The sequence below is a fragment of the Marmota marmota genome, unplaced genomic scaffold (assembly GCF_001458135.2).
Source record: "Marmota marmota marmota unplaced genomic scaffold, marMar, whole genome shotgun sequence".
Taxonomy (NCBI): Eukaryota; Metazoa; Chordata; class Mammalia; order Rodentia; family Sciuridae; genus Marmota; species Marmota marmota.
Window position 1 is genome coordinate 10,876,327 of NW_026000196.1, and position 20,362 is coordinate 10,896,688.

Consider the following 20,362-nt stretch of genomic DNA (forward strand, 5'->3'; position numbering starts at 1 on the left):
ATTTCGCACATTTTGTATGTGATGTATCATGTCCACCACTATGATATTCATTTTACATTAAATGTTCTTATTAGTTTTAAAAATAAAATAACATTGATATTAATAATTGAGTTTTATTAGTTTTAATTCCTCATTTATTTTATTTTGTTCTTGAAACATTTAACTTAGGTTTATACTCATGTTTGTCTAATAAGTGTTTTGGATTTATGCCACAAGAGAATATTTTGTTTACTTTCCTGAAGATATTTCAGGCTTTACCAAATGTAGTTAAGGCTGATAATTGGTCTACCTAGCAGTACCTGATGAAGTGCTTGGCTATTTAAGAGTTCAGAAATGACAATGGACTATTGAGACTGTCATGTCGGTTGTCGTGTTGGTGTGTGCTGTCTCTGACTTCTGTCCTCCCAGATGGCATATGCTTTTGAGTTCTATTTAATGTTGGTCACCTGGTTTGGGCTGTCTGACATTTGACTGGTCTCAGCAGAACAGCCCCACTGGTGTCATACAACAGGTGTTAGGACAGTGGTTCAGTTTCCAAGTCTAGCTTCAGTAAATGAACATTTTGCCTTTACCTGTGCATTTCAGTCTATATAGAACCAAGCTGATTTTTTTCAAGAGCTTCAGTGGTTCTGTAGTGGAGAGATAAAGCACATAATCTTCATGAAATAAATTTCCCTCATTTTTTATTTTTGAAAGTAGTGATAATGTCCCATTCTGGATTTCTGCAACAGATCCTTTAGTAGATTAAGATTTATATATGAGAAACTTTTTATTTGTAGCATTTAGGTAGTATTATTATGAGTGCACTATCTGAATTCACTAATGAAATATGTCCCCAAGTTCTGTTAGTATTAAAGGTGGATTACTTACTGATCTTCATGTCTTTTCTATAATCTTGCTTATTATCATTATAATGCCTTAACTTTTTAACCTGTATTGTGAAGATTATTGATAAAAGTTATGTAACTTTTACCTTTGAGCAGTAACTTACTATAATAGTATTGCCATTAATTGTTTTTTATCTCTGCATTTATTTCCCCAAGAAATTGTAGCTTATCAAAAGATAGTTGATGATTAATTGTTTTATGTAACATTTCATGAGAATAACTTATGTTTACTAACATTGTAAGTGAATGATCTATGACAATATTTTATAAACTCTTGATTGAATCTGAGGAATTAGAAATCTGCTATTATCCAGTGTAGACTGATAGAATCAAATCAGTTGATTTTCCTTTTCCTTTTTGTTTCTTTTTTTGTTCAAGAGATAGTTGATGGGTAGAATTTGTCTTTCTTTGTGGGAAAGATTCATTTTGTTTTAACAGTTTTTTTTTCTTTTCCCATTTGATTTCTTGTAGAAGAAATTTTAGTTGTAAAAATTATCTTTTATCTTTCTATAAGTAAGTAAAAATATGATAATTATGTCCATAGGTTTGAATTCTGGGAAGATTTTGAAGAAGACCATGGAAAGGGAAGAGAAAATGGCTACCAGAGTCTTCATAAGGTGCTAGAGCCTTTCCTTCTCAGGAGAGTCAAAAAAGATGTGGAGAAATCCCTTCCTGCCAAAGTGGAACAGATTCTCAGAGTAGAGATGTCGGCCCTTCAGAAACAGTATTACAAGTAAGCAAGTTTTTTTTCTGGATTAGGCCGTAAGTGATTGAGATCAGTACTGTGAAGCCATTAGATAGATATTTGACAAATAATTTGTGTTTTTTTAACCCCTGAAGCCACATTATAGATTAAGTTGAAATTTATATTTGGTCAGAAAAGAGGTATTCTTGCTTTTTTTGTCTGTGAGAATTTGCAGTTTTTATTATGTAAATGGTCTGAAGTATATGTTCATTCTTCATATTACCCCCCCTACCAATAGACACAAGTAAATATTTATTTGTAATTATTTCTTTTCTCTGTCACTTATTAAATTATTTATTAACCTTCTACAAAGTGCTTGGCTACTAGTTACAGGGAACATGAAAATAAATGGAATATGTGCCTGCCAGAATCCTTGTTGTGATAGGGAACATAGACAAGAGACAAATATTTAGAGCACACCATTGTTCACCAATGGAGGTGTAAGTTGGGGCTTGTGAAGGTTCAGAAAAAGCTCTCACCATTTTGCTATAGGGTGAATATTTGATCATTCTAGCATTCCAAGTGACACAGGCAAGTTATATATTTGGTTTAGTCTATAATACCTTAAAACCAAAATAATGGATTTGGGACAGAGGTCAATATATAATGTGCTTGTAATAGGCTTTAAGATTTTAATTTTTTTAAAAATTATTATCTGACTTTTTTCTTTTTTGTTTTCTTTTTTCTTTTTGTTTTGTTTTGTTTTTTTTTTTTGGTGGTGGTTCTGGGGATTGAACCAAGGGCCTCCTAAATGCCAGGCAAATGCTCTACACTTGTGCTATATTCCCAGCCCCTCATTGTGATTTTTTTAAGAAAAATCATTATTGTGGAACATTTCAAAGACATGTAAGTAGAATAGTACAAACTCACGTACCCCATAATCCAGCTTTAAAAATTATTAACTCACTCCCAATATTAGTTTAGCTATCTTTTCTTGCACCTCCCCATCATATTAAAATATATTCTACAAACATGCCATAAATGTTTCAGTGTATACCTCTAAAAGATAAGGACTTTTTTGTTGTTGTTGCTGATAGTTATTACAATACTGTAAGATAAATCAATAATTCCATAACAGGTATTTCCAGTAAATTTTACTTTTGCTGGTACACACACACACACACACACACACACACACACTTGTTTGTTTGTCTTGGTATCTGCATTGCTCCATACATTATGATTGGTTTGTATATCTCTTACATTTATTTTAATTCTATTCTTCCCTTGTTTTATCAATTTTTGTGTGAAGAAGCTGACTGTTCTATAGATTTTTGTCATATCTGGATTTTGTCAATTTTAGCTCCATTGCATCATTAACATTTTCCTCTGAACTTGTGTGTTTTATACACTCATATATAAATATAGAGGCTTGATTAGACTCAGATTCAGCATAACTCTTTCTTAGAATGCAAAGGTATATTCTTTCAAGGGAGGTTGTCTTTCTGCTTGTGATATCAGCAGAAGAGCGTTGCCGATATACATTAATTCACTTAGAGATTACAAAACAGTGTTATTCAGATTTTATCATGCTTTTCATTAAAGGTTGAATACATCTGTTAAAAAAAAAAAAAGTTCCCCATGTAAACTGAGGAAAAATTCAAAAGGCAGAGTAAATACTTTGGATTTTTGCCATTTTCAAAAGATAATAATTTGAGTTGGCTATCTGACTCAAATTGACATAGCACGAATACAGGCTTATTCCTATCTAAAATGCTTAGGACCAGAAGTGTTTCATATTTTAATTTTTTAATATTTTGCAATATTTGTGTATACATAATGAGAAATCTTGAGAATGGGTCCTAAGTACAAAAATGAAATTCTTTTGTTTTACACTTATGCATACTGTTTACACGTAGCCTGAAGGTAATATTATATGCTATTTTCAGTGAGCTTGTATTTTAACTGTTTTGTCACAAGAAGTCAGGTGTGAAATTTTCCTTTTGTGGTGTCATAGTGGCATATAAAAATGTTTAGATTTTGGAGCATTTTGGATGTTTAATTAGTAATGCTCACCCTGTACTAGTTGCTAGCTTGGTCACTTCTGGAATGATAAAATGTTCTAGATTGATCATGTATATTTCCTCCCTTGGAACAAGATTTGGCCTTTTATCTAAGAAAATCTGCATACTGTTTTATGGGGCATGGTACTTGGATATCACAAACTGGGGTCTAGAGGTGTTGTTTACAGTGTGCTGGATACTTTTGTATTTAGTACTGGGGATTGAACCCAGGGGTGCTATACCCTAGCCCTTTTTTATTTTCATTTTGAGACAGGATCTCACTTAGTAGCCCAGGCTGGCCTTGAACTTAAAATCTTCATGATTCAGTCTCCTTAGTAGCTGGGATTATAGGCATGTGCTTCCACATCTGTGCTGGACAAGCATTTTCATTGATGAAAATTAGGAAGTTTGTTTTTGAAGATAAAACTACCATTACAAATTGTTTACAGTTAAAATACTACACTTGCCCGTCTATCTGTGGGCTTAGCATCTGGGGGTTCAATCGGCTATGAATCAAAATATTCAGGAAAAAATTCCATCTGTATTGAACATGTACAAACTTTCTTGTCATCACTAATTAAACAATGTGGTATAAGAACTAATTGTATAGTGCTTACATTATATTAGGTATTAAAAGTAATCTAGATATTATTTAAAGTATATAAGAGGATATGGATCAATTATATGCAAATACTACATTTTATATCACAGACTTGAGCATCTGTAGATACCAAAGGCACTTATATTGTACTATAGAGGTTGTATTAGATCGTATGGCTTCTATACCCATGCTAAAAACCCAGTTCTCAACTACACATCAGCCCAGTGTATACTATCCATAACTGTGCCAGGACTACCACTTAAAATATGAATAATAAAAGTAGGTTTAAGTTTGTTTATTTTAAAATATATCTCATGAGAAATGGATTAGTGTTGAACACTTGAGATGGTTTTTCTTCTGTGTGTTTAGGCCACCAATGGAATACATAGATTTACTTATTTTATTTTAGTTTTCATTTTCAGGGATCATATTGTTTTTTAATTATTTATATATAATGTTTGGAATTCCAAAGGCAAAGATACAAAATCTGGAATGTTCAAAGAAATCTGCCTTCCATCCCTGTTCCCTCCATTCTGGTTTCTCTTTTTTCACATAATATTGTTATTTTAACATTTTAATGCGTATCTTTTTTTTTTAATGTCTTCATTTAAAAATACACCCATGTGCATTTTAACCTTTTAATTTCCTCCTTAGCTGTATGATAGCATACATGCATGTTTCTCTACCTTTTTTTTTCACTTGAAACACACTCTGTTGTAGATAATAAAGATACTTGTTTTCAGTTGCATAGTATTCCATTGTGGATCTGTAATATAGTTTTTTTAGTCAGTTCCCTAGTGGTGGCATTTGAGTTGCTTTAAATACATCACTTGTATAAATAATGCTGCAGTGAAAATCTTGAGATAGATTTCTAAAAGTGTGGCTGAGAGACATGAAAGGAAATTTCACTACTCAGAAAAAGTATTTTCTTAAATATTTTTTTAGTTGTAGATGGACACAATATTTATTTATTTTTATGTGGTGCTGAGATTTCAAACCCAGTGCCTCACACATGCAAGGCAAGTTATCTACTACTGAGCTACAACCCCAGTCCCAAAGGAAAAGTATTTTAAATACTTGGGAGTTTGTGGTTACGAATTACACATGAGTATGCCTACATATGTGTATTTCTCCTCCCCTCATTCCCATTTTGAATGAGTCATACTTAAGTCATTTAGAATTTATTGTATAAAAAATACTTTTTTACAACAGGTATAATGGGTATATAGCTTCTAAACTTATGGTCTATCTTAATTTATTTAACCAGTGTCTTTTTGTTACATGACCTGTTTCTAGTTTCATATTGCAATAAAGCATTTCAGTGATAATCTGTTTTCTCTCTGTGTGTGTATGTGTGTGTGTGTGTGTGGGGAGACAGAGAGAGAGAGAGAGAGAGAGAGAGAGAGAGAGAGATCTCCTTTTATTATCCCTGTGTTCAGTGCGGTTGAAATACCAAGTACAATAAGTAACATTTCAGTTGTGAGTGAAGATTTGAGAGATTGTAGTTCAGTGACTGGAGATGTAAGGTAAAAACCCCTTCCTGCTTTTTAAACTTCTCTTAGTCCTCTTTGGTTTTTTAATAATATCATGTATCTTCAGGTACCATAACACTCTGTTTTCCTTGAGTCTAATAGTATCATTATCATTTTGATTTACAGATGGATACTGACTAGGAATTATAAGGCTCTTGCCAAAGGAACAAGAGGCAGTACGTCTGGTTTTCTTAATATTGTGATGGAACTGAAAAAATGCTGCAACCATTGTTATCTAATTAAACCTCCTGAAGAAAATGAAAGGGAAAATGGACAGGAGATTCTTCTGGTATGTAGTTCCTATTGTTCACAATTACTTTCTCAAAAGAGTTTAGTTTCTATAGGTGCTTTTATAAATATATTCATTTTCTTCCTTGATAATATTTTCAAGGAAAGCATCAAAAGAAGCTTAAACACATGAGAAAAGTTAAATAAGTGGGGAAAGAAAAATCTAACAAAATCTAACATGTACCAGATTAAAAAGAACATTTCAGTAGTTATGTGTTTGAACATGATGATTAGAATGTGTTTTTAATCTTCAGTCCCTGATCAGGAGCAGTGGGAAACTGATTCTCTTAGACAAACTGTTGACAAGACTTCGAGAAAGGGGGAACAGAGTCCTTATCTTCTCTCAGATGGTGAGAATGTTGGATATCCTGGCTGAGTACCTGACTATTAAGCATTATCCTTTCCAGGTAAGGTAGTTTGTCCAATTTAGATTAAATCTGTAATGTAAATGATGTGTGAATATCATTCTTTTTTGGGGGTGGAGAGGATCAGAGAAAGGGGAATTAGGCTTGAGGAAAGTATCTTACATCTCCAAGTCTGTGCTAAAAGTAGGAAGGATGTGAGCACAATTTCAGAAGCCCAAATTCAAGAGAAATTGGGGGGTAGGTTGGGGCGGGAGAAAATGAAAGAGAAGCATTATACTTCACCCCAAATGAAGTAGACATTGGAGTGAGTTTGGAAACAAAGAACAACATGGGAAATTGAAACCTTACTGTATCCCAAAGCAAGTAGTGGTGGTCTTCCCTCCGTGGAATTGTTAGTACAGATTTTCTTTTTCACTCTGTAATGTTCTATGGGAAAAGATTTTGTTCAGCATAATATTTTTAGGAGTATTCAGTGTATGAGAAGCTTATCTGTGACCTGTTTATAGACATGCAGATGTGTGCAATATTGACTCAATATAGTATTTTTATTGTGTGTTGGCTGTTAGGTTTACTTTTGTAAACCTTATATTTTAATATGTTATATTTTAATTTTTTTGTTCTGGGGATTGAACCCAGGGCCAGATGCATGATAAATAAATACATGTCCTTCCCACTGAGCTGTACTCCAAACTCTTTAGGTTTATTTTTTAAATTATTTTTATTTTTCAACTTTGAACTAACTGTTTTACCAACTCATATAATGATACTGGTATTGAAGGAACTTGGAGTCAGTGATTATCTTTTAAGAAGGCCTAGCTTTAAGAATTATGAACAAATTGGCTGTCAGAATACCTTGAAATTCATTGTTCCATTCAAAATATCTTATGTGGTCTTTGTTCATTTTATATCATGTTATTTTATTTTTTGGTGGTACTAGGGATTTAACCCAGAGACTTGTGTATGCTAGGAAAATTCTCTACCACACCACTGAGCTTCATCCCTGAACTTCTTTATAGTTTTTGTTTTGAGACAGGTTCTTATGGCCTTGAACTTGGAATCATTCTGCTGTAACCTCCCCCTTAACTGGCATTATAGACATGTATGACTGTGCCCAGTTCCTTTGGTCTTTTAACAGCTGTTTTAGCTTAATAGATCTGTGACTGTTATCAAAAAACAGCACAGTGCAAAAGGATCAGTTAGTGTGTCAGAGTGCTGTGAGCTTTCGTTTCTAGATAATCATTTGATGTCTTCTAAATCAATAATGCATTACTCTTAGCCTAGGAAGGTGGCTTAGTGGTAGAAGGTTTGCCTTGGAACCTGGGTTCCATCTACACACACAAACACACACACACACAATGAATGTGTAACTCTTCTCTCTAGTGAATAACTCATCTGGGATTCTTCAGGTCTATCATATCTAATCAGTAATCAGTGACTTAGGTAGTGTCTAATGTCTTCTATTAATGGGAATATTAAAGGGAGGCCCTTTAAAGTAGTCTGATTTCAAATATAGGCTGTGATCCTGATTCATTTAAACATATGTTTGGTTCAAGGTTCTGAGTAGAATTGTAGTGAATAAGAAAGAAAAAAGGAGCTTCCTAAATGTGAGTGGACTTGAGTTAGGTGGCTTTTGATCCAGTCGCAGAGCTCTGGAGAGATGTAGGTCCTCTGCCTGTAGCCAGCCACTTTTTAGGTCAGTTTCACCTTTTGTAAAATGAAGTATCATAGTACTCTCTCCCAAATCATGATGGTAAGGAGACAAAATGTTAAAATGACTTTAAATAGCAAGAAATGCTTTATACATATAGCATGCAGATAATGTTTCTATTTTATGTATTAGGTAGTTTTACATGACAAAGTTGTTTTGTATCTAAAATTGACAGTGTGCTCTAACAAAAAATTTGTATGCCCTAACAAAAAATTTGTATGCCCTAGTCAATGCCAAAGGTTCTCTTTAATTGATGTTGTAATTTGGCTGCTTAGACATTTTACTCTGATTTCAAGAGTGTAGTTTTTGGAAAACTTGTTATATGTGATCGATTTTTTTTTTTAAACATTTTTCAGTGATTCCACAAAATAGTTTTTAAAAAAATTATGTAAGTAATATTTTGGTTTACATAGTACTTAATAGTGATATTTTTAACCACATTACCTAAGAAACAGCATTTTTCTGCAGGAGCTAATTGCTAGGTGACCAGTGGTACTATTTGCTAATCTCCCCAATGCCGGCAAATACAGAAATAAACCAAGCCTCTAAGCACAGACTGCGTTTTCATCTTTCTCCTTATAGGTCCTGATTGTCATTCTGATCCTTGGATAAACCCAGATAGCCCTTTGAATCAGAAGCTTCTGACCTTGAGTTTGTAACTGGAGAGCTCAAGTTACATAGTGTATGCTGCTTACGCACAGCCCCTTCATAGTACTTTGCCAGATCGTTCTGGTTATATTTACACTGTGGTTATATTTACACTGGGTGATAATAAAGGTTGCAAGTCTGGTGTTCTATTCTGAGTGTAGCTGATCTTCTGACGTTATGATTTTCTTGTGGTTTATTTTTACAGCGTCTGGATGGTTCCATCAAGGGAGAAATCCGAAAACAGGCACTGGATCACTTCAATGCAGATGGGTCTGAGGTACTCGATGCATGGCTTTATTATTTGGGCAACTTGGGCTCTCTATCAAGAGGAGAGTCTTTTCAGCTTAATGTATTTTGTTTCAGAAACAAACATTTTGTAGTACAGTTCCCTTGTCTTGAGAATGAGAAATCTCTAATATAAAAGATGCCTCTTTTGTTGTTTATATGTCATTAAAGCATACATATGTTTGTTTAGCTTTGTGGTCTGGGTTAATGACAGTTCTCCAAGTGACCTTGAGCTATGAGTTCATGGGCTTGGAAGAATAGCAAAGAAAGGGTGGAAAAGGGCTGGCCAGAAGGATTAGTTTTGACACGTACAATATATCAGAAGGCTCTGATCTGTACTGCTTTGGTAATTAAAGGTTGAATAGTATGTTTGCCTCTCTTGAATTTGCCATTATGATGTGGCTTACTTAATGTTTCTACTCTGGTTAGCAGGAACATTTTTAAATTACCAAGTATCTCAGTTGAGTTGGCATTGTTAAGTATGTAGTTTAGGATATGTCTTTATAAGAACTACTTAAAATAGATTTAGAAATGCTGATTATACTGGATATCGTATTCAAATGATCAACTAACATGGAATTTGAGAGAAGAGAGAGAAAAAAGCTTTAGTGTAAAAAAAAGAATAATGTACAGAGGTAAAGGAAGCAGTGTAGAAGGTCTAGAAGTAGCGAAGAGGAAAAGCCTGGGTTACGTTTGTTTTGTTTTGTTTTTGTTTTTAAATAGAATAGATTTAGTGTTCTACTTTCTGAAAAGCTTTAATTGTCCATTTTATTATTACAGAATGATATGGATATGTCTTCTGCCTCTAGAGTCACAGACAATCCTATTAGACTGGTATTCTGGCTGTTTCTGTAGCCTAAAATTTTACTTCTCTTTTAGAGCTTTGGCTATTAATCTGTTTAGGATCAAGATTGAGTCATTAGGAATGAGGAATTGAATTACCAAAAGCATTGGTTATCACCTAATTCTCATCCCTCTTTTCCCTTCTGTTTCCTCAACTGCCAAAGTACAATGATTCCAAAACATAATTCATAATATTATTATTAATGATTAAGTTTGATACTGGTTTACATTGCCTGACACTAGTACACACTCAATAAATGTCAGCTCTTTTTTATTATGCTAGATATTGAAATTGGTTTTGTATTCTCTTAGTTTAAAAGATAGTATGAGATAGTTTGAGTTGCAGTGGCAGATCATATTCCTAGCAAGTTCAAGGTCCTAGGTTCAATCCCTACACCTATGTCCATCAGCCCAACACAAAAAGTGTAAGTTGAATGTTTCTTATTGTCCTTTTTCAGAGAAAAGTCAAATTCTGACATTTCTTTCTGAATAATTCTCAATTGATTTCTGCTCTCCCTCATTGCTGTATGTAAATATAGGTTCTGCACCATTCCCTATAGTCTTTTTAAAATTAATTTTAAAAAATGAAATACTATTTTGGAAAAACATGCCATTTAACAAATTTGATGGTAAAAAGCATCAAGAAGAAAAATTGTATAAAACCCTCATTCCAGAGACAACTTGCTTTTCACAACATTTGAATGTAAATTTAAATGAATATTGGATAAAACTATTTATTACTGTATATATTTACCAAATTGGGATCATGCCACATATGGCTTTGTTGTCACCTTTGATTCAAAATTATGCTTGGAGCATTTTCTCCATGTTATTAAAGTATTACAGAATTTAATTTCTAATATTTCTTTGTGCCTATAACATTATTGATTTAATGATTTTATTATTGTTGGATATAATTAAGAGGGTATGAGCATTTAAAAAAGAGTTTTGCTAATGTTTTGTTGAGTTTTCTGGTAACTCATCCTAATCTATCCGCTATTTAGGCTTCTCTTCAGAGAAGTATTTCTCAACAAGGATCAACCACTACCATACATTGTCACACCTGTTGATAATTCCTTATTGTAATTGTTTAAAATTCTTTCAAGAAAGCTCTCTCTCTCTTTTTATTTCTATTTCCTGTTGATGTTGAATCTTTTTTGTTGTTGTTGTTACTGAGGATGGAATTCAGGGCCACTTAGTCACTGAGCCTCATCCCCAGCCCTATCTGGTATTTTAATCTGAGTTGCTTAGTGCCTTGCTTTTGCTAAGGCTGGCTTTGAATTCACGATCCTCCTATCTCAGCCTCCTGAGCTGCTGGGATTACAGGCATGCACCACGGTGCCCTGTTTGCTTTTGAATCTTACTGTTAGACTATTGGAGACCTTTTTGTTATGTCTACATATGTATATTAAATATGCCCATTTATCAAGATGTAACCCTACACTACAAGTTTTTATGTCCCACTTCTGAGCCAAAAAGGCATTGCTTTTGATATACATGATCAAATTCCCTGAAAATAGAAACCCTTTTGGCTTTTTTCCTCTGTGACTTATACAATTTATTGTTTTCCTCTGAGTTTTCAGGTGAAGGCAGTTCCACCTTGCCTGCTTAATCTTTTACTATTATTGCTGTGAAAACTGGAGGTTGTCAGTGTCTAAGTGTTTACTACACAACTCTCTACAGCCAAGCCTTGGGGTTTTCTTTTTGCATGTTTTTGCAGTGGTGGAGGACCCTGTGCTCTTTACCAGTTCCAATATGTGATCTATTTAATGCAGGTTCTATGTTCCTCACCAGCCTAACAAATGAATCAATATGTACAGAGTTAACTGTCTTTGTTTATATTAATTGCCTTGCATTGGTATAAACATAATCTCTCTTTCCCCAGAAAATATGTATCTGGGTAACTTGGTGGAACAATTCCTACAATAATTAAGTTTGTTTGACTTTTCAGTTAGTTTCTTATATAGTAGTTTTATCCAGGAGATAACACTTATTCTCTAGCCCCTGTTGCCTTATTAGATTCTACTTTACTCCTTTGTTCACTGCATTGACTCTTCCTTTTAATCAAATGAAAATTCCCTCTGCCATCAAGCCCCTGACCTTCTTTTAGCTTCCATAAAGTTTGTCCATCATATCTCACTTTTCTTCATACCTGCAGGGGTTTCCAGGTATAAGGGCTTATTGGAGTATGAAACTGTTTCTGAGAAGGCCACTGCATAAAGTAGTATATTGCATTGTGTACAGGACTTCTGTTTCCTGCTCTCGACAAGGGCTGGTGGCCTGGGAATCAATTTGGCTTCAGCGGACACAGTGGTCATCTTTGACTCTGACTGGAACCCCCAGAATGACTTGCAGGCACAAGCCCGAGCCCACAGAATTGGTCAGAAGAAGCAGGTCAGTGGGGAGAGGCTTCTGGATATAGCTTTGGGATCGGAGTAAGTGGTTTTTTTCAGACCTTTCAGGATGTTTGTAAAATACTTATTTTCTCCCATTTATCTTTCATTGTCCCTAAGTGTCAATTTCTGTTTAATAAGTAGTACAAATAAGAGAAGATAGCTTTGTGCTAAGATGAACCTAGTAAGGCCTCTTAACTTTTCTGTTTGAAAGTATATCAGTTCTCACTTTCTGTGAATTAACCAAAAAAAGATGTATGATATAGACTGATGTGTATGAAAAGGTTAGAGCCAAACCTTTTCCCTGTTTTAATATCAAGTAGTTGCTAAATATTCTAGCATTGCTGAAAAAATGTGTTCTTATTCATGGCAATGTTAGCTTTGTACTATATTGGAAAACTATATGCTAGTTTCTTTTGTATATGAATTTCAAAGTCTGTTCTAGTAATAGCTAACTCATAGGTTTCAGTCATGGCCAATGATTCAGTTTTTGTAAAATTTCCATCAGTGAAACTGGTTGATCTTTAGTAAGATTTTTTGCTATTAGAATAAGGCTGTAATAACATCGTTTGAAGCAATTTTATTTAATAAGAGTACAGCCTGCTACATTTTTAAAGAATGCAGCCTACTTAAACTGCCTACTTGGATGAATGGTCATTTATGATAGTGGTCATTTATGGTAGTAGAGAGCATAATTTTTTTCCTCCCTTGGTGTTTGTTTGGTCAGACATAAGGATAACATTTTATTTTCCTATAGGTAAATATTTACCGCTTAGTTACAAAAGGGACTGTGGAAGAGGAAATCATAGAACGGGCCAAAAAGAAGATGGTATTGGACCATCTGGTGATTCAGCGCATGGATACCACTGGCCGGACAGTTCTGGAAAACAACTCTGGAAGATCTAAGTAAGTGTTAGAAAGATTGGAGGGGTAGGCAGAATTCAGTTGATTTTATACCCACATTTGATATAATTCTAATAGGATTACCTACTGGCTATTGTGAGTCCATTCATTATCTAACTAAGAAAAGATGATAACTGCAAGAAAGAAGCCAGGTCATTTATTTTTGCTTTCCTTGCCTTACACTCTCCCACCTTCTGCTTATGTGCTGGTCCTCTTTTTTTCTTGCCTGTCCCTTGCTTTTGGCTCCTCATGTGACATACAACAGCAGCCGAAATGAAGCTGTGTTGCCTTTGACTTTTCAACAGTGACACCATTGAATTGGCACTGAATTGGCAGCTGTTACTTCACTGTGTATAAAAATATTTGTGTGGAGATTGTTGTGCTTTTTGCTAATGATGACAGAAATGTTTAGATGGAAAATCGTGAGTTGACACTTTGATCAGATTATAGACTGCTGTAGTTGTGTTTAAGGTGAAATCAAATTAGTCTTTCCTAAATAGAATGCTTTCATATAATTTTCCATCTAAGAGAAACCTAAGTGAGAAGAGCTTTATGCATTCTATTTTGGATCATAGTTGAAAAGGTTGAAAATTCTCAGTGAGTGAAAACTTTATAAAAGGCAGAGTGAATGCTCTTTCATATTGTTATTCATTTTTCTTGCTTAATCATATAAATTTGAGCCAACTGGACAGGAATTGATTTTCTAGGCTTCTGATTTACTAACTATAGACTAATCCTGTGGATAAAAAATGAAGTATTTGTGGCTCATTTTTTCTTGGGACAAAATTTACCTTTTCCCCTGTATAAATGATAGGTATTCTGAAGTATATCTCCTTAGTGCTTATTTGACATTCCTAAGAGATTGCAACTGCATTTTACTTCTGCAGCTCAAATCCTTTTAATAAAGAAGAACTGACAGCGATTTTGAAATTTGGAGCAGAGGATCTCTTCAAAGAACTTGAAGGGGAAGAGTCAGAGCCTCAGGTAATTAACAATGAGGAAAACTTTTGTTGAGAAGGATCATCTATGAGAATCTAAATATTTTGGGAAGCAGATTCTGAGTGTGTCAGAGGCTTATTAAGTATTTGAAGGGACATAGTTTCTTTTTCTTCCTTTCTTTCTTTCCTTTCCTTTTTTCTTTTCAAAACCTGGTGCTCTTACTAAATCAAATAGGCAAGAATGAATAAATCCTTTTTGGATTCTGTCTTTATGTTTTCCCCTAATATTTTTTGAGTTTCACCTTATCATTTGCATAAATAATAATTTAAAACATTAGATATAGGGCTGGGCCTCTGGTTCAGTGGCAGAGCACTTGCCTCGCATGTGTGAGGCACTGAATTCAATCCTTAGCATTGCATACAAAAATATGCACATAAACTACACAAAAAATTAGATACAAAGATTATAGGTTTGAGTTATAAGAATAAAGAGGATTTCAGGAAAAAATTTGGTTTATTGCATTTAACATTTTCATTAAATGTTGAAGACTCTTGCTTTTCTTTAAATTTTTTAAAATTACTATATCTGTTTCTGTTCCTTCAGGAAATGGATATAGATGAAATTCTACGGTTGGCTGAAACCAGAGAGAATGAAGTGTCAACAAGTGCGACAGATGAGCTTTTATCACAGTTTAAGGTATGAAGATCTTATTGGGAAAGAGTTCTTGCACATTGATTCATTATGTAGTATTTACTCATGTCTTTGGTACTTTCTTTTTACTAGGCACTCTGTTTATCCTCACTATCATTATTAGTTATAAGTATGTTGTAAATGTAATCTCCAGTCTTCCTCATGAAGGTAACCACTGAAGTGGGCTGTCTGCCCAGAGTCAGCATGCAGAGAATAAGTTGGCGAAGAAGGCTAAGAATGTGTTGTCAGTGGGATGGATGTAGACCAGAGTTTGGAGGATCTGAGGAACACAAGTGGAATTAAATGCTGTGCATTTGGGAGGCTTGGTAGTGCTTATTTTTTATTTCTTCCTTTTGTAAAGGGGGTTAGTAATGTTTGTTGAAACAAAATTAAATGAGATGAGGGCTAAATGTGGACACTGGGCACCAGATGAACAGGGTGGCACCACTGAGCATTGGTATTTACCAAAAATCTTAGGGACAGTAATTTATGAAGGTAGAAGGAAGGAAGCTGGACATGGTTGCCCATGCCGGTAATCCCAGAACCTCCAGAGGTTGAGACAGGAGGATCACGAGTTCAAAGTCAGCCTCAACAATTGGGAGGCTCTAAGCAACTCAGTGAGACTGTGTCTCTAAGTAAAATACAAAATAGGGCTGGGGATGTGGCTTAGTGGTCAGGTGCCCCTAAATTCAATTCCCAATATCCCCCCCACCCCACAAAGAAAATAAGATTAAGGGAGTTAAGATTTTAAAAAGATGTTACCATGTTACTAGATTGACAAAAGAACTTGAAAATAGGAAAGTATTGAAGGTTCTAAGAAAACATGACCTTTTGACACATTCCAGAGTAGACAGAAAAGAATACAATCAAAAGCCCAGGTAGAGGATTTGGCCTTGGAAAATAAAAAAAAAAGTTCATCTTTGGGAAGAGAAGAGATGTGGGAATTTAGTTTGTGACCTTAAGTACCAATAAAGTAAGTGGGTTATTTACTGAGAGATAGAAAAGATTTGGGACAGCTGTGGGTGAGTTTTAGGGAGGAACTTGATAGAGAATCAGCTGAATCCAAATGAGATGGCTTTTCTGTGGAGTTGGTTAGCAGAATCATATGACTTTCTTTCTTTTTTTTTTTTTAATAGGTGGAAACAATATTTTTATTTCATTTTAATGTGGTGCTGAGGTTCAAACCCAGTGCCTCACATGGGCTAGGCGAGCGAGCACTCTACCACTGAGCCACAATCCCAACCCCAACCCCTCTTATGATTCTCTTCATTAGTACTTGTGATCAGAGAAATTGGATCAGCTGGCTATCCTAAGTTGGAGATTGGCTTGGGAAGCATAGAAAATAAAAATAGCAAAGGTTTCCTAGATGGAAATGAGAACATGGTTGGAAGGATTAGGCATGGGTTGATTCAACACAGGATAGAGTAGCAAGAGAGACCTGGAGGTTATAGTGATGGTTAAGTGCAGTAGGCCCATAGGCTCATGGAAGGAATAGAGAGGGTTTGGAAACAATCACTACAGTGTAATGGACTCCACGGTTGGCCAGCAGTGGAAGTTGTCTCAGTGGAGTAACAAGGGAAGAATTTTGGGGCAAAAGCTCAGGATTAGAATTCATGCATCTGAGGATGGAGAGGATGTCATGGAAAAGGACAGAGATGGGTTATTGTTATTTGTCTTAAGTCATCTTAATTACTATAACAAAATACCCATAGACTGAGCAGTTAAACAACAGAAATTTGTCTCACAGTTCTGAAGGCTTCTGAGATGAGGGTGTCAACATATTGGTTTCTGGAGAGAGCTGTCTTTTGGGTTGCAGAGTGCTCATATCGTGTCCTTACCTGGCAGAGAGAGAGAGAGGTATCCTAGAAAGCTCTCTAGTCTCTAAGTCCATTGCATTTGTTTTTCAGCTGGATCCTTAATTTGAAAGAATGGTCAAAGTTTTTTTTTTTAATATTTATTTTTTAGTTTTTTAGATGGACACAACATCTTTATTTTATTTTATTTAATGTGGTGCTGAGAATCGAACCCAGTGCCTCACGCATGCTAGGCAAGCGCGCTACCACTTGAGCCACATCCTCAGCCCAGAAGATTTGTTTTTGAATAATCTCACATTATACCTTGTTTTGACTTGAAGTTTTGAAAATCTTATTATAAATTTATTGTCCTTATTGAAAAATAAAGAATTAATTTTGGCAAAAAGTCATAATATTCCGTGGAACTTCCAGAAGCTCTTGTAACTTCATGATAGTCTTAAGGGCTAGGAAGAAGTTATTAAAAGAATGTGGAGGGCTGAGGTTGTAGCTGAGTATAGCGCTTGCCTAGCACACGAGAGGCACTGGGTTTGATCACATAGTACCACGTTAAAAAAAAAAAAAGTGGAGCCAAGGCCTAAGGCCTGCACACCACTGCCCAGAGTTGATTGATGTTTCTCTGTAGTCCCAGTCTGGTTCTGTGAAATTCAAGCATACATTCAGGTTGTTTTTCTTCTTGGGGTACGTACAGTTTTGGTACACGTAGGTATTGGATATTAAATAATATTTGATATGAGATATTCTTCTAGGTTTATTTGGAGTTGTTCCATTTTACATTTTCACCTTTACTCCTTAGACCACAGTATACTTTTGGGCATATATAATCATTATCTATTTTACAGTTTATATTTCATAAAATATAAAATTTTTATTTATAAAAGTCAGTAAGAAAACTAGTTGACTAGGTAATCAGTGCTTTAATTATAATGCTTTGTTTCAGATGAACTCCATTGAATGGCAATTTATAGTAATGTAAGTTCATCATGGATTAGTATTAGGTATTCAGCATTTATAGTTTAAATAAACCCAACTTATCTGATTAGTGTTACATTTATTAGAAAATGTGTGGAATTTAATAGTCTTTCAATCAAATTTTTAAAACAGTTTATATCTTTTATCTTTTTCCCTATTTTTCAGTAACATTTATGATGACCCTAGGTTTCACAAGTTGATTTTGGGTTAAATACAAATTAGTATAAATAATCTGATTATGGAATCTCATAGGAATCCTGGTTCTCACAGTGTTTTACTTAAATTTAAAAGCACTGAGTAAGTTGATGTCTTGACAGATGGTGTTTGGAAGTGGAGAAATGTCAGACAATGGGTTGTCCATTTGTTTTCAGGTTGCCAATTTTGCAACAATGGAAGATGAAGAAGAGCTGGAAGAACGTCCTCACAAGGACTGGGACGAGATCATTCCAGAGGAGCAAAGGAAAAAAGTAGAGGAAGAGGAGAGGCAGAAGGAACTAGAAGAAATTTATATGCTGCCCCGAATTCGTAGTTCCACTAAAAAGGTGATCAAGTGAGATAAAAGATATGAAAGTACTTTTTGTACTATCTAGACTCTATAAGTGCAGGTTATTCAAAGAGGAGGCCTTGCTCTGTTGCCCTGACACAGAGACCTGCAGAGCACAGTTCTAGTGTGGGAAACTAGCACAGGAAAATGGGAAAATTCACAGAGCTCACACAGAAACATTGGAGTTAAGTCTTTGCAATTTTAGCTGTGTATGAAATGGCTTTACAGGATCTGAATTTGACAGTAGTTTGCATTTTACCTTAGAGATTAGAATAGTAATAACAGTTTGGATCTAATTCTGCCTTCAACTTTTGGAGAGCCAAATCTTATATTTTGTCTTTACTAAGTATTTACACCACATGTTCACAGCATGTGGTGTAAATACTTAGTAAAAGATTACATAACTGCTGGGCGCAGTGATGCATGCCTGTAATCCCAGTGGCTGGGGAGGTTGAGACAGGAGAATGGCAAGTTCAAAGCCACCCTCAGCAATGGTGAGGTGCTAAGTAACTCAGTGAGACCCTGTCTCTAATAAAATTCAAAAAAGGGCTGGGGATGTGGCTTAGTGGTTGAGTACCCCGGAGTGCAACCCCCAGTACCAAAAATAAATAAATAAATAAATAAATAAAAAGATTACATAACTAAGGGCAGGGGCCCAGTGGTGGAGTGCTTGCCTGGCACGCATGAGGCATTGGGTTTGATCCTCAGCACCACATTAAAAAAAAAAAAAGAAATTACATAACTAAAACCAAGGAACATTTCCAGGTTGTATAGCTTATAAAACATCCTTACAAGTACATCTAATTTGATTTTTTTGTAGCAACATGGAAGTAGAGAAAACTAAGTTTAGTAATTATTTTGTTGGAGATAGCAAACTTAGATTTGTCCATCACCATAGTTTAAACATTGAACATTTACTATGTGCCAGGCATAGTTCTTAATGTATTTTCACTTATTGATTCATTTAATTCATCTGAAAACCCTATCTCACAGGTCCATTTTATAGTTTTATTTCCATTTTACAAAGGAGAAGACAAAAGCACAAAGAAACAAAAATGAACCCATATTATATTGGATATTTTATATAGTAGATATTATAAAAATATCCAAATATTTTAAATCCAGTTCACTTATCTCATATTTCAGTGTCTCTGAACCTGTCTACCCCAAGCAATATTTTTTTCTTTTTTTTTTTTTTGGCGGTACCAGGGATTGAACTCAGGGGCACTTGACCACTGAGCCACATCCCCAGTCCTGTTTTGTATTTTATTTAGAGATAGGGTTATTTGTTAAAGGAAAATTGACTTGTCTGATATGTTGGGAAGTTCTGAATATTAAAGAATTAAGATGGGCTGATCTTAGTCCTTTCATCTCTTGGCTCTGACACTTGTTAAAGTGTGATCTTATTCTTTCTCAGGCTCAGACAAATGACAGTGATTCTGACACAGAGTCTAAGAGGCAGGCCCAGAGATCTTCTGCTTCAGAGAGTGAGACAGATGATTCTGATGACGACAAGAAGCCAAAGCGCAGAGGGCGTCCCCGAAGTGTGAGGAAAGACCTCGTGGAGGGATTTACTGATGCAGAGATCCGAAGGTTGGTAGAGCCTGTGCTCTCACTTGAGCTTGTCTGGAAGAGTATGCTATAAGCTTTGGGCTGATAGGATTCCTGAATTTGTGACAGATAGGCAGAGGCTAATAACTACAAAAATAGCAGAGAAGCTTCCCCAAATTTTCACGATGATTCTTTCTGTTATAAAGTTTTTCTCACTTGAGATCTTTTAGGTTTGTTGCTCATCTCTTTCTGTTTCCCTTCTGTTCTCTGGTTATTTAGAGCATTTTTATGAAGAAGGTTCAACCAGGAGCTTGTATATACACACACACACAGTCACAGATATATGTGTCTACGTGTATAACAGAAGTAGTATAAATGTAAGAAATAAAAATGATACAATTAAGGCCACCTTTATTAAGTCTCCCCTCTGTTACCCCCATCTCCAGTACCAGTCTAATCAGTATGATTATCAGGATTGGTGGTGATTTGGTTTGTTTGGTTTATTGGTATATACAGCATTGTTCTGTAGCTTCTCCCCCACCCACCTTCAAATCAGTTTAAACATCTTTCTATATGTCAACACTTATTCCACATTTATACCTGTCTGCCCTCCAAAAAACTGATCAAAATTGCTGCTTCTAAATCATCCCACCC

The 20,362-nt window shown here is 35.1% G+C and overlaps 1 protein-coding gene across 1 annotated transcript in view; it reads left to right on the plus strand.

The window, feature by feature from the left end:
- The window catches only part of Chd2 (chromodomain helicase DNA binding protein 2), a 124,125-nt gene that overhangs the window by 59,307 nt on the left and 44,456 nt on the right, over positions 1-20,362 (plus strand). The window contains exons 18-27 of the mRNA XM_048790143.1: positions 1,432-1,620; positions 5,895-6,057; positions 6,311-6,463; positions 8,983-9,054; positions 12,150-12,299; positions 13,056-13,204; positions 14,089-14,185; positions 14,744-14,836; positions 17,985-18,155; positions 19,575-19,750. Coding sequence (XP_048646100.1) covers positions 1,432-1,620; positions 5,895-6,057; positions 6,311-6,463; positions 8,983-9,054; positions 12,150-12,299; positions 13,056-13,204; positions 14,089-14,185; positions 14,744-14,836; positions 17,985-18,155; positions 19,575-19,750 — 1,413 coding nt within the window. The remainder of the gene's footprint in view (positions 1-1,431; positions 1,621-5,894; positions 6,058-6,310; positions 6,464-8,982; positions 9,055-12,149; positions 12,300-13,055; positions 13,205-14,088; positions 14,186-14,743; positions 14,837-17,984; positions 18,156-19,574; positions 19,751-20,362) is intronic.